Source organism: Gadus chalcogrammus, chromosome 2, assembly GCF_026213295.1.
Source record: "Gadus chalcogrammus isolate NIFS_2021 chromosome 2, NIFS_Gcha_1.0, whole genome shotgun sequence".
Taxonomy (NCBI): Eukaryota; Metazoa; Chordata; class Actinopteri; order Gadiformes; family Gadidae; genus Gadus; species Gadus chalcogrammus.
The window spans coordinates 4341481-4353592 of NC_079413.1; the positions used below are offsets into that span (position 1 = coordinate 4341481).

The 12112-nt window shown below is 40.9% G+C and overlaps 2 protein-coding genes across 5 annotated transcripts in view; one reads left to right on the forward strand and one right to left on the reverse strand.

The window, feature by feature from the left end:
* Positions 1 to 1302: 1302 nt before the first annotated feature.
* On the reverse strand, positions 1303 to 2041 carry med9 (mediator complex subunit 9). The gene is made up of 2 exons (XM_056576081.1): positions 1899 to 2041; positions 1303 to 1694 (listed from the first exon to the last, which is right to left on the reverse strand). Exons 1-2 carry the CDS (start codon positions 1976 to 1978, stop codon positions 1475 to 1477), a joined length of 300 nt encoding a protein of 99 aa, XP_056432056.1. The 5' UTR covers positions 1979 to 2041; the 3' UTR covers positions 1303 to 1474.
* Positions 2042 to 5843: 3802 nt separating this feature from the next.
* LOC130369901 (ubiquitin carboxyl-terminal hydrolase 22) overlaps positions 5844 to 12112 on the forward strand; it is a 31547-nt gene continuing 25278 nt past the window's right edge. For 2 of the 4 annotated variants that reach the window (XM_056575515.1, XM_056575507.1), the window contains exons 1-2: positions 5844 to 6311; positions 7138 to 7170. In XM_056575515.1, coding sequence (XP_056431490.1) covers positions 6192 to 6311; positions 7138 to 7170 — 153 coding nt within the window. In that variant the 5' untranslated portion in view covers positions 5844 to 6191. The remainder of the gene's footprint in view (positions 6312 to 7137; positions 7171 to 12112) is intronic. The other 2 variants (XM_056575523.1, XM_056575532.1) reach the window with 1 other exon arrangement.

The window sequence follows — 12112 nt, forward strand, 5'->3', positions numbered from 1 at the left end:
GGCATGAAACTGATGCTCAAGTCATCGTGGAGTTGCTATGTTTCAATGGTTCCCTATCAAGGTGTTTTAAAGGGGCGGATGCCTAAACCAGCAATTGAAAGATGATTCTCACAGTTGATTGGTTTATCATTACAATTTAAAAAAATATATGAATTTTGACTTAATTAAGGTTATTAATAAATTGCCAGGTAATGGCAAAGGATTATCGATTACTCCAGAAGTGGGACACCTGCAGATTTTGCAACTTATGAGGTAATGTACATCAATAAGACCATCATTAATGTGCACACATTGTACTGAGTACAATAAATCAAATCAATGAGAAAGGTCTGAATGTGATACAGCTGCATAGGAGGAGATTTCCTAGAATATCAGGTTGAGTGTTGAGGTTTGATGTCTGGGGTCAAAACTAAGCCTATTCTCAGTGCAGTGGCAATAAGCCTGAATCATCAAGGTTCAGGGACAGCTGGGAAGGTGGTTCTGAAAAATACTGGCCCCAAACCAGCTTTTACTGGCCCTTACTCATAGTAATAATTGTCAGCATTGGAACATAACACCATACTTTTATTACTGATGTTTAATAATTTAAAACAAATGCCTCAACACAATGAACTTTCTCCTGCCGTCTCGCAACTTGCTACAGATGGTTCTTTATTACACCTAAATAATGCAGTGATGACATCTATGCAAAGGCCACCTATTAAATGATAATGGCTCAGTTCCAAAAGTTGTTCCTAATGCCCAAGCCAAGTCTCACTCAAACTTCGCCTACACAATCTGCAAAGGGGACAGTGAAGGCTTGGCTGAGCTGAGCTGCTTCGGTAACATAATAGGCAACCTTGACCTTTGGTGAGCTAGGGCAAGCACAACCTTCAGACTGCATGACCAATCACATTTCTTATGTAACCATAGGACTAATGATGGATTCTAATAATCTCTTATTTGCCTGGGAGAATAGCCTGATATATCCTCAGCCACCCTATTTGGAGATGTAGCTAGGTAGGGAGCACGATTGGTAACGCTATAGACAGACTCTCGGGATCCAGCACAGGTTTATGTGAGATGGATCTATCTACAAGTAGAGACTGAGTAGAGACTCCCAAATGGGATGTCACTATCTATCTATATCTAAAGATAAAAGTAAGAATTGAGCCATGAGTCCAAATGTTTTATGCTTAAACAATCATTAAACAATTGATCCCATCCAAAATGCTAAATCACGTTTGTCTTAAACCAGGAAATAAAGAAAAGAAGATTCAGGCAATAACTCATTTTAATATATTTACACTACTGAGCAGTGAGTAAAAACAATAACGACCACGTCATAACACCACACATCTATGAACGTCACGGAGCACACAAGAACGACTGCACTGTTCAGGGCACGAAACACGTCGTCTTTCTCCATGGTGATGATGAAGGGAACATCCTTGTTTTTCCAATCAGCGCTCATTGTCCGAAGTCCATTTTGACATCAAGATGCTTTGGGCACTTCGAACATGCATAAGCTCTTGTATTTCTGCAGCAGCTGGTTCTTGGTGCGCACCTGATCCCTTAACGAAGCGAGCTGTTGTTGTTGCTCCTCGGGGCTGGTGTCGATGCCCGGCATGTTGGAGATCTGCTCCCGAGCCTCCTGGATCTTGGTCCTCAGCTTGTTCAGCTCCTGGTGGATGTCTTGACTCTCTTTGTCTATGCTGAGAGCAAAAACAACGAAGACAAAGAAAGAAAGCGTTATGATTTAGCCTACTGCGTGATGTGTAACCAGCACCTAACAATAAGCGTTAAAGTCACACTTGGAAATGCCTATGCTCTATGAAATGACAGAACGGGGATCTGTACTGGAAAATCCACACATATTTCAAATACGCATACATAATATACCCAATTTGGCGTCTTACCATTTGATAATATCATGGACTAAAGGCAGCAAAGAGCAATCTTCGCTCTCTTTTTCTTGCTTTGTTTGAACCACCGCCATTACTTCTCTTTACGAGGCGCATGTGATTTGCGTCATCAACATTACGCGCCTACACCGCAAGCGCGTCACTTGCAGTCCGCTGGCTACAAGTGACGTTTTATGTTGAGGTTCTTTTTCGGAACTGGTGGATGAATGTTCTTTTAACCTTGCAATCTTGCATTGTTTCCAACTGGTTGAAGTAGTTGAAGAACTCAATATTGATTAAATGAATTGTTGCACTTAGGCTTCACAATTGCGGCAAACTTGTCAGCATCGGACACATTAAATCTTGATGAACAGCAAGCCATCATTTTAGACACAGAGAATGCAATGCAGTGTCCCAATAAAATTCAATTTTAAAGCCATTGCAACACCTGCATTTACATTTAAAGGAATCACAGTTGTATTTATTGTGCTGTTGACTTATGTTAAGTTGCTTGATCTTTGATTAACATATAGTATACAATTAAATAATAATAAGATAATGAAAATATAAGTAATAAATATAATTCATATATTCAGATATTTAATTGACATTTAACATTACATTTAAACATTACCTGTATTGGTTTGGATGATAAGTAATATGTAGGCTAAGTGCACTGATTCGAGTCATGTCGCCATGTCTCTTTATTCAGGTCTTATGGAGGTGCCAAGTCTGCAACGGATCTATAGTTTGCAGACAGTTAAGGTTGACATCTGCCACAAATGAGTGCACATGTATCTTATGTTTGTTTACATTGCACGTGGAAAGACTATGAATAAGACACTTACTGCATCAATATTAGCTGGTTATGAACCAATATTGCTCAACATTTTGTTAACTGCAATATGTCCACTTGATGTCCACCTTTACTGTTGACCTCAAATACCTGGAAACGTAAACACTGGTACCTTTAAGTGGTCATATTAATGTTTGCCCATTGACATTGTAGTTCTGAGGAATATTGTAAACCTGAGATTGCGTTGGTGAGGCACGTGTGGTTTCTTGTCAAATGTCGGCAGTAATAGCATAGTAGTTGTAGCGGTAGTAGAAGTAGCAGTAGTGATGTTCAAACCTACATGTGAAGCACAGCCCCCTCCCCCCCCAAACACACACACACACACACACACGCACACACACACACACACACACACGCACACACACACACACACATACACACACACACACACACACACACACACACACACACACACACACACACACACACACACACACACACACACACACACACACGCGCGCGCGCGCAAATGCACACATGCACCCACATACGCATAGCCACATATCGAGAGGATTAAAGGGACAACTGAGTAAGCCAGCATTGCTAGGAGACGACAGCATGACCCAGAAGAGTGATTTGTGGTAAGGGTGTCTGTCTCCCACCAGAAAAATACTGAATGGATCCCCTAGGTCCATAGCCTAACTCCCAGTCATCATTGAATTCAAACCACTATGATTTAAAGCACATGACTAAATAATAAATAGTGTTGCAGTTACTCAGCAGAAAAAATGCATCATGTTTAGAGCTAGTATTTTTTAAACTATGAGACAGAGTCAGAGGGAGAGAAAGAGATATTGTTGAAATATTGTTGTTCGGAGCTTTGTTGATATGGTTACAAGCTATTTCCCTTGTTGTTGTACCTCATTCTTACCTAGTATACACATCACGATTTGTTCTGCTGTTGTCTCTAACGGATTTAAAACCTGCTTCTGAGTCACACCTATACTTCATGACCTTGTGGCAGTCTTCTGATTGAATTGTGTCGTTATGGTCCTGTTGTTTTGCTGTTTTCGTTTGGCTATTTGAGCGATGAGGTTAAGTGCCCTCCATAACGTGACTTCATAAGCTTGAAAAACTGTAGTATTAGACTGTCACCTACAATGACCATGACTTCTCCTTGTCTTTATTTATTGTCCATTAAGCATGGCTAAGGGGATATCCTCAGGAATATCTTTTAGAAATTGATGATGTGTTGTTGTAACATTTAAAAGATAACCTAATGACCAGGTAAATCAGCATTAGACAGATGTTACGATAGTTGCAGATTGTTTGCAGATGTTAAGACTTGGTGATTGTCCCACCCTTTTCTGGTTCTCTGATAAGTGGAGATTTAACGCAAAAATTGACTTTATAATTGCACTACAGCTGATGTTAGTTGTGCCCTACAAACATTGCATTCAATAAATATTCAAATGAAACCAATTACGCTTTATTAAATACAAAATGTGGGTGAGTGTGTGTGTGTGTGTGTGCATGTGTGCGTGCGTGCGTGCGTGCGTGTGTGTGTTAGCTTGTTCACAGAAAGCATCTTCTCGGAATGTCATCACTGGTTTTCCTTGGTTCTCATAAAACCATAAAACTATTTGGCCAGGCGCAAACAGCAAGAGCACTTAAGCCATTTACTATAATCTGTTTTGTAGACGCAAATGTAAGCTTCCAATAATTATTTTGTAACCTGTCGAGCAGTTACGTGTTACAAATCAAAAAATGCATTCACATAATGTTGACAGTCTATTCGAACAAAATCATGCTTTGACCAGCCATCAATCGACATAACTTGTTTAATTAATTCATAATTGATTAGGCATTTATAATAACAACAATTAACCATAACCAATAATTTTTTACAGAAAACAGTATTAGCCCGAGTTTAACATATCCTAAGAATACCTGTAACGAGCAACACCTTTAAACAGTGAAAAGGAAACCAATTTCGGCTGAAATTCAACGTCAAAGGAAAAGGTGATCCTTTCGGTAAAGTGCCCTCGACTGCCCCCAAGTGAAATGGAGAGAAAATAACATCTCATATTTCTGATTGGCTTACAAGTAGAGTAGTCCTGTAGCCTTTATACCAAGATAGGCAAGGCTATTGTTTATTATTTCTCCCTGCCAAATGTGTTTTATCAATGCGCTTTTGCTCATGAATTTGGCTATAGGATACAGCTATAGTCTGTGATACTACGCATTGAGGTGTGTTTGGATGAAGAATAGTAGTTAAATAGTTAAATAATAGTTTTCTGTACGCATGTAGGTCTATTGGTTAGATAAGTTATGATTCACAATAAAAAATAAAGTATTATTGGTACTATTATGATGTATATTAAATAAATCAATCTAAATAAATATAATACGTCATTTTTTTCCAATTTTATTTATTCTTTCATTGCATTATTAGAATAGGATGGGCCTCTTTGAAATCGAGTGTTTAGTGGAACTACTTGCCTTTTCTATACTGAATTAAACAATGCTTAGTAATATCCGGGCAGGGTTACATAGCAATTTTATGACCATCATTAGTTAGTTAATGATGCCCCCCCCCCCAGCAGAATTTGTGTTGCACAATCCATAATTTGACCGCTAGAGGGTACGCTTTATCTGGCTATTTATTATAACCAATCTCATAGGGGGTTTCATATCGTGTCTTCATACCTGACCTCGCCCAGAATCAAGCCTTTTTTGTGTTTGGCAAATGAAAAACACAAATATTTTAAAGCTATCTAACTTAAAAGCATGTTAAAAAATATGTTTTATTTAAAATGAATAAAGAAAGGCAAAACATAAAAAATAATAACAAAATATGACTCATTCAACCAATTAACACACTATTTTGCTATCAGATTCACATAAAAAATAAAGAAATGAGTGCACCAATAATAAGCAAATTCTTGCTGCAGAGCAGTGTGACACAAATGGTGAATCATTTTGTTTCACCAAACATCCTAACTGGGAGGTGTTTGTCGTTTAGCCCAGAAACGCACAGCGAACTCAGAATCCAGATACACGGCGCGTCCTGTGCACCAAAACACGCGCACCCAGAGTACTCCCAGGGCTACGTTATGACGTAACCCCTTTGTGTTGGCAAATCACGGTTTCTGTTGGGCGGGCTTTGTGAAGCCCGTGGCTCGCTGCTAGCTTCAAAAAGAATGCTAACTAACCGTGAGAGTGGGAGTAGAGCTAACGTGAAAGGAACGGAAACTGTTCCAACCTTGTACTGTTATTAACAACGTGCGACTCTTTTTAACTAGCTATACGACGGGACGTGCAGCTAGTCAACTCAAGGACGCGTGTTTCAGATGTCCGAGTCGTATTCTGGATATTACCTCGGCTGTCCCGTTTCCAAACGGAAACAATTTCTGTACAGATAGTTCGTGCTAGCTAGCTACCAATCAATAAAGTATCAAAGCGGCTCTTTTATCATCAGCTTTAGAGTCGAACTGAATGTTTCATCTGTCATGAGTCCGGCCGGGTGCTCCCATGTGAACGGTTATAAGGTGGATAATTGGAAACAGAATCTACGAGTTATATACCAATGCTTTGTTTGGAGCGGCACCGCTGAGACCCGGAGACGAAAGGTAAAAAAAAAACGCCAGGAACGATGAATGTAACGTTAGCAACAGGAATGTTTTAACCGATATGTACTGCATAATATACATGACGGGAGGGCAGGCGAAGCACCCACGTGAAGCCCCTCACACGAGTCGCCGCCCTGGTACTGCTGTCTGATGGGGCTGCTGCTTATTCTTGGTAGCCTGACTGATTCTGAGAAGCCTGGGTGGTTATGGAGCATAGTTATTGTTGGATAGGTTATCGAAACGACCACCCCACACAGTGGCCGACGGAGACGTTCACTTGACTTGGGGTTGGATGTTGTTCTGGAAGTCAATGGATTACGAAGCTGGCTTGCTTTATTGTTGATTAACTGATCCCGGGCTATGGATGAGTCGTAGACCGAGGGGCATCGTGATTTCCCGAGAAAACTTGCCCATTGTGTCGCCACACACGCCACCTCCCTCCATCCCCCACTCCCCCCAGCCACACGCTTGTCCTCTGTATTGTAAAGTGGGGGTCCCCTCCCAAGGAAGGTTAGTTCCTCATCGCTATCGTCCACTTCCTCGTGATGTCTGATGCTGTGTCACCTTTGCGTTATTCGGATTTGACTGATTGATACGTGACCACCTATCATAGATGCATACTATTTGATGATTATGTTCTGTCATGTTTTTAGTCGTAAACCTTTAATGGTAGTCAATAATGCTAGGACTGAAGAACTCCCCTTGGTAGGGTATTGCAGTTTTAACTTGAGTTTTCAGCAACAACCCCCCCCCCCCCCCCCCCCCCCCCCCCCATCATGCATATGTCATACATTGTTTTTATTTTTATTTTGTTGTGATGAAATAGGTTCTTCAGAATGATGCGGGATGGACAGCATTGGTGAGTTGATACAGGACCGCCCCTCCTTGCACTGACAAAAGTAGAGCTCAGATGAGTATACTGAAAACTAGCTTTCTCTATGTTTTTCGTTATATTATATTCATTGTTTGAATTATAGGTTCTGGATGTAGTTAAATAAATGAGCCATATCCTTGATTGTTCAAGTCAGCCAGATTGATTGGTGACAGTGAGGCAGAAATGTGATGGTTTCGTTTCAGCGTTATCTCGTGTGAAATACTTGGCACTTAATGGACAATGACCTTTTTGTTTGTACATTTGTGAGTTTGTACTTTCAGGTGGTTCATACACCCTCCCTCTTTCAATGTGTAGTGATTAACTTTGATGTTCGGTGCTGTCTAATTTTATTCAGAAGTAATTAAGCGACTCTCCTGCGCGTTGGGAATCCCTGCTCTAAAGGTAACCGGGACAGGTTAGCACTTGGACTTGGCCTAGTAAGCCAAATACAAAGGAAAAACCTGACACGTCATTTGTGTCCGGCTTAATTCGAGACAAAAAGATGCCCGTCCCTGTTTTGATTCAGGTTCTAAGAAAGACGCTACAATAAGGCTATGTTCTTTGTTTCTAAATAGATCCATCTCTGTAAAATGAAGTCAAACCATCTTAACTCTAACTGTCCCCATAACAACAGCACCTACAGCAGAAGCGCTTACAGCGACCACACTAATGTCTGTGTATTTTAAGTTTGACATTTAGTGTGTTGAGTCTCTTTACTCAAAACCATTTCTTTATCGTTTTTTCTCAAATCTTACAAGGGTCTTGTTTATGGCCATGATTTGCGTGGCCAGGGAGCAGTCTGTTTTGTAAACAGAACAAAACGATGGAGGGAGGCATATTTGTGAGCATGTAACATAGATTTAGCCCCTTTAATTGCAGCCCGAAGTGAGCTCATTCTTTCCTTTGATTAAATGTAAGCCTTACAAATGGACTGAATGACATCTATGCTACTTGAATGAATAGGTTTATTTCATTTTATTTAAAGTAAATCCAGAAGGTATTGAAGCTACTAAATAGTAGGTGGGTCTTTTTTCAGTGCCATGTCGGTCTCGGTTGAACAACTAGTCAACACAGGGTCAGAATGGCTTTGACTATCTTATTTTCATAAGGCTTCCAGCTTCAGAGAATCTGTGTGCGGAGAATTCCTATTTGTTTATAAACTACTCAGATAATTACTTGTAGTACCTGCCGAGGGTCAACCTGACCGTACACCAATAAGCAATTTGTCAGGGGGAAGGGGGAAGAAGTGCTGTTTTTAATGGAGATTTACTTGTTTTCCATCCTTGACAATGGTATTCCTGACGGTCAGAACTCCACCCAAGCATTCTTTCTGTAAAGATAACATGCTGATAGTAAAACAGTGTGGTATTGCCGGCTAAGTAAGTGGTGCCTGGTTTCTCCCTAGACTACCCTTTTGACACACAGCGTGACTGTCAAGTCCCTCGGTTTTAGCTTCTGCATGCTGACGTAAACCATAGGCTTCCCTTGTACTTCGCTTTGGAAAAAAGGCATCTGCTCAGTGTAAAAGTCTTCCTTAAACAGGACTCCAAAAAACAAGTTAACATTATCCTAGCTATATTTGTTCTGCACATTCTCCCTTTTATCCTAATAGCAAGTGTCATGCCACCAGCAACATGCCAGCGACATGATGAATAAAATAACTATTTCCAATTTTACGAGAAAGCGTTCTATATGACACTAATTGTTATGTTGACTGATCATTCTTCATTCTTAACATGACTGGTCATCTGGATGTTTCCTGGGGTTCACTGAACCAAACTATGATGTCTGGAGAGGCTGTTTTGAGGGAAGTGAGAGCACTGACAGTGACAGCAGAGGTTGGATGAGGTAACCTTGAAATAAATCCAAACAAAAAACGAACCAGACTCTGCACTTATGGTAACATAGCATTTTTGATGTGAATGCCTTTCTCCAACACTCAGAATCAGAGTGGTCGACTGTCATATTGGACTGGTTGATGAAAGTAGAAATTGGGTATCGGATATTTGTCCACCTTAGCACAACAGCTGCAACGTATGCGTTGCAAAGATTTGACAACTGGATAGAGAGAAAATGAACGCCACCTTTTCAGAGGTGTATAAAGGGGAGCTTTGGCTATTTATTCAGACCTCATTCTATGCTTGCCTTGGTTCCTTCTCTTTTTTTCCTGCCTATTTGTGAGCCTCCTTTCTGCTGTCCCTATTTTCTCTCTCATCCAATGTGTTTTAAAGATCTTAGCCGCAACCTGTCATCCGCCTGGAGCCAGGCGCAATTCCCAGTCGATAACAAGGACATTGGTGCAAAATCTGTCGCCTGCTCGGCATGCAAAGTCTAAATCCCAGGTGGAGAACAAGCTGTGGAATGAATACATTTATTCACACAGCGTAAGACATGGCATATCGCCCATTCCATCAACCTTAAGGTGCATTTAAATGATTACATTTCTAGATTAGCATGTAGGTTCAAAGTCACATGCTAGGGAGTGGGTCGTGTATATTGACTCCTTTCAGCATTGCCCGTGATTGCCTTCCTCTGCGTGTTTAGACAATTAAAACCTTGGATCCAGTGTGGTGTACATGTGGCACAGATATACATTTTTCCCCAATAAGGCTAATCGAGAAGTGGATTTAAAAGGGTAGATGCTATTGATTCATCTTTGCGTTTACTAATGAGAGCTCCATTAAAAGGTAATGGCTCTTCTAAAAAAGACAGTTCCCTTATCTTATTGGTGCAGTGTCTGATATTATGAGACATTACACTCTCGTTTAAGGTGTGTCTGATATGCAGATAATTCGGCTATTGCAGAGATACTATCGGACATGCCTCGAACCTTTAGGGGTTTCTGTGGAATATCGGCTCCCAACACGCCATCTTCTTTATTTTGATCAGGTCATTTATTCAGCATTATTAATTTTCACACTCCAACTGAGTTCCGACCACGATTCTCCTACATTGGCTTCAGGTTTGGGATTTTGGTCATGGTGTTTCTTTGTGTTAGTCGAGGTGAGCAACTGTTTATTGTGTTTTTCTGGAGCCCCATTGTCATGCTTTCTCTCTTAATTGGGGTTTAAAGGGCCAGTGCCACTCAAGCACGGTGCATCACCTGCCATTCCAGCTCACTGACGGATGGCCGCCTTTTTGTTTTTCCCTGTTTAGTTGAATCTCTTCGTCTCTGTCAACCCCTCCGAGCTATTCATAATTTATAGTATGTGGATGGATGAAGAGAGGGTATGAATATTCATGAGTTCTCTTATTTATTTGTGTTTGCTCTTTTATTAGGCTGTCTTAACACCTCAGTGCATTTACAATTTGTGGTTCATTGTCGCGTTCCAGTCAAGAGAGGAGTATGCCTCTTCATTTTTCACCACACCTAACAATTCAACGTATTTAAATGTGAGTGTTTGCTGACCCAGAGAGCCGAAAAACCATTAGTGTTACATGGTATGCCAACGTTGATTGGTTTGTTTCCTTGCGTAACAATCAACCCAACCGCTCTGGCAATATATAATGGGCAATATAAGGTGAGCTTGGAAGGAAAATGTCTTTTAAAATGGTTTGGACATTGCAAGACAATGTACAATGTGTTTTTTATGTATTTTTTGGTGAACCTGCACTGCCTGATCCTGCCCCATATTGAGAGGACTCAAGTGTTATAATACTGAAGACATCTAAATCAACATAAATTAAAACTTCTGTTGCCATTTCTCTCATGAGACTTGCAACAATCTCTCCACATAATGACAAATCATCTCTAGATTAATTACTGAACAATAACCAATTTTATTTTTCTACTAACATGAATAATGCTCTTATGCTTCCAAAATGGGGACGCTCATTGGGATATAACCTCATATGAACAAGTCCTATAGCATGGACTCGTTTTCATCACATGGGGAAACCATTAGATATAATTTTTAACGGACCTGAATGCGGAGACTCAAGTTTTCCTTTTTTGTTTTTCTTAGTTCCTCGTCATTTGATGCTTTACATGGGAGTCCCTTGCATTTAATCATGAAATGAGTGAGCAATGTGGGAGGGCAGCATTGGCTTCACTGTTGCTCTAGGGTAAATAAGAAAGAAGGACCATGAAACTTGTTTTTCTTTAGTTGGTCAAAACCAACCTTATCCTTTTTTTTACACTAACATTGTCCCGGGTGACATCCAGCTGTGGGAGATCCTGAGGAGGAGAGTAGGAGCTGTTGTCTCTTGCAGTAGCAGTGTGTTGGTAGGAGAGGCTGATGTATTTCTATCACGGATGACACATTCAGTCGCTTTTCTTCTGCCGTTTTATGTTCTCTCTTTCTTCCTCACTGTTCTCCACACGCCCACTGTTCTCCACATGCACTCGTAGTCTCGTACCCGCTTGAATGTGGGCAGAGCCCTTCTCTGGGAGCGGATTCTCGCGCTGTGAGCACAGAGCTCCGTCTCCAATCATCCTCCATCACATCACTGGTCTGCTCCCTGACTCATCAGCATACTGAGGCAGCCAGCCCTCATCCCTGCAGCCTCCTCCCCTCCACGGCCTCGTCCATAGACCTTAGCTGGCCCTCTGTGTACCTCACTTCTGGTCGTTCTCCATTCAGCTTTCTTTCTGCCTTTCTGTCCCTATGTTATAAATGTAGTCCCATCCAACTTACTCCATTTTGTAAAGTAACATCTTCAAAGGCCAAATGCAATTTTGCTAGATTAACAAATTACATTGGTATTTTGTTTGTTTGGTAATATAAGAATGGCGTGCATAAATATCTGTCGTTATCCCTTGAAAAGCTGGTGTTTAATAAGCAGAAACATTAAAGTCACACAGTGTAAGATTAACCCCTCCCAGTTGGTAGGCAGGAGACTTTAGCAATTCGTTAAACTCTGTAACTCTGTAACCGTTTAGTAACCTCTATGCACACTTAACTGGCCGTGCCACCGTGTGACACAA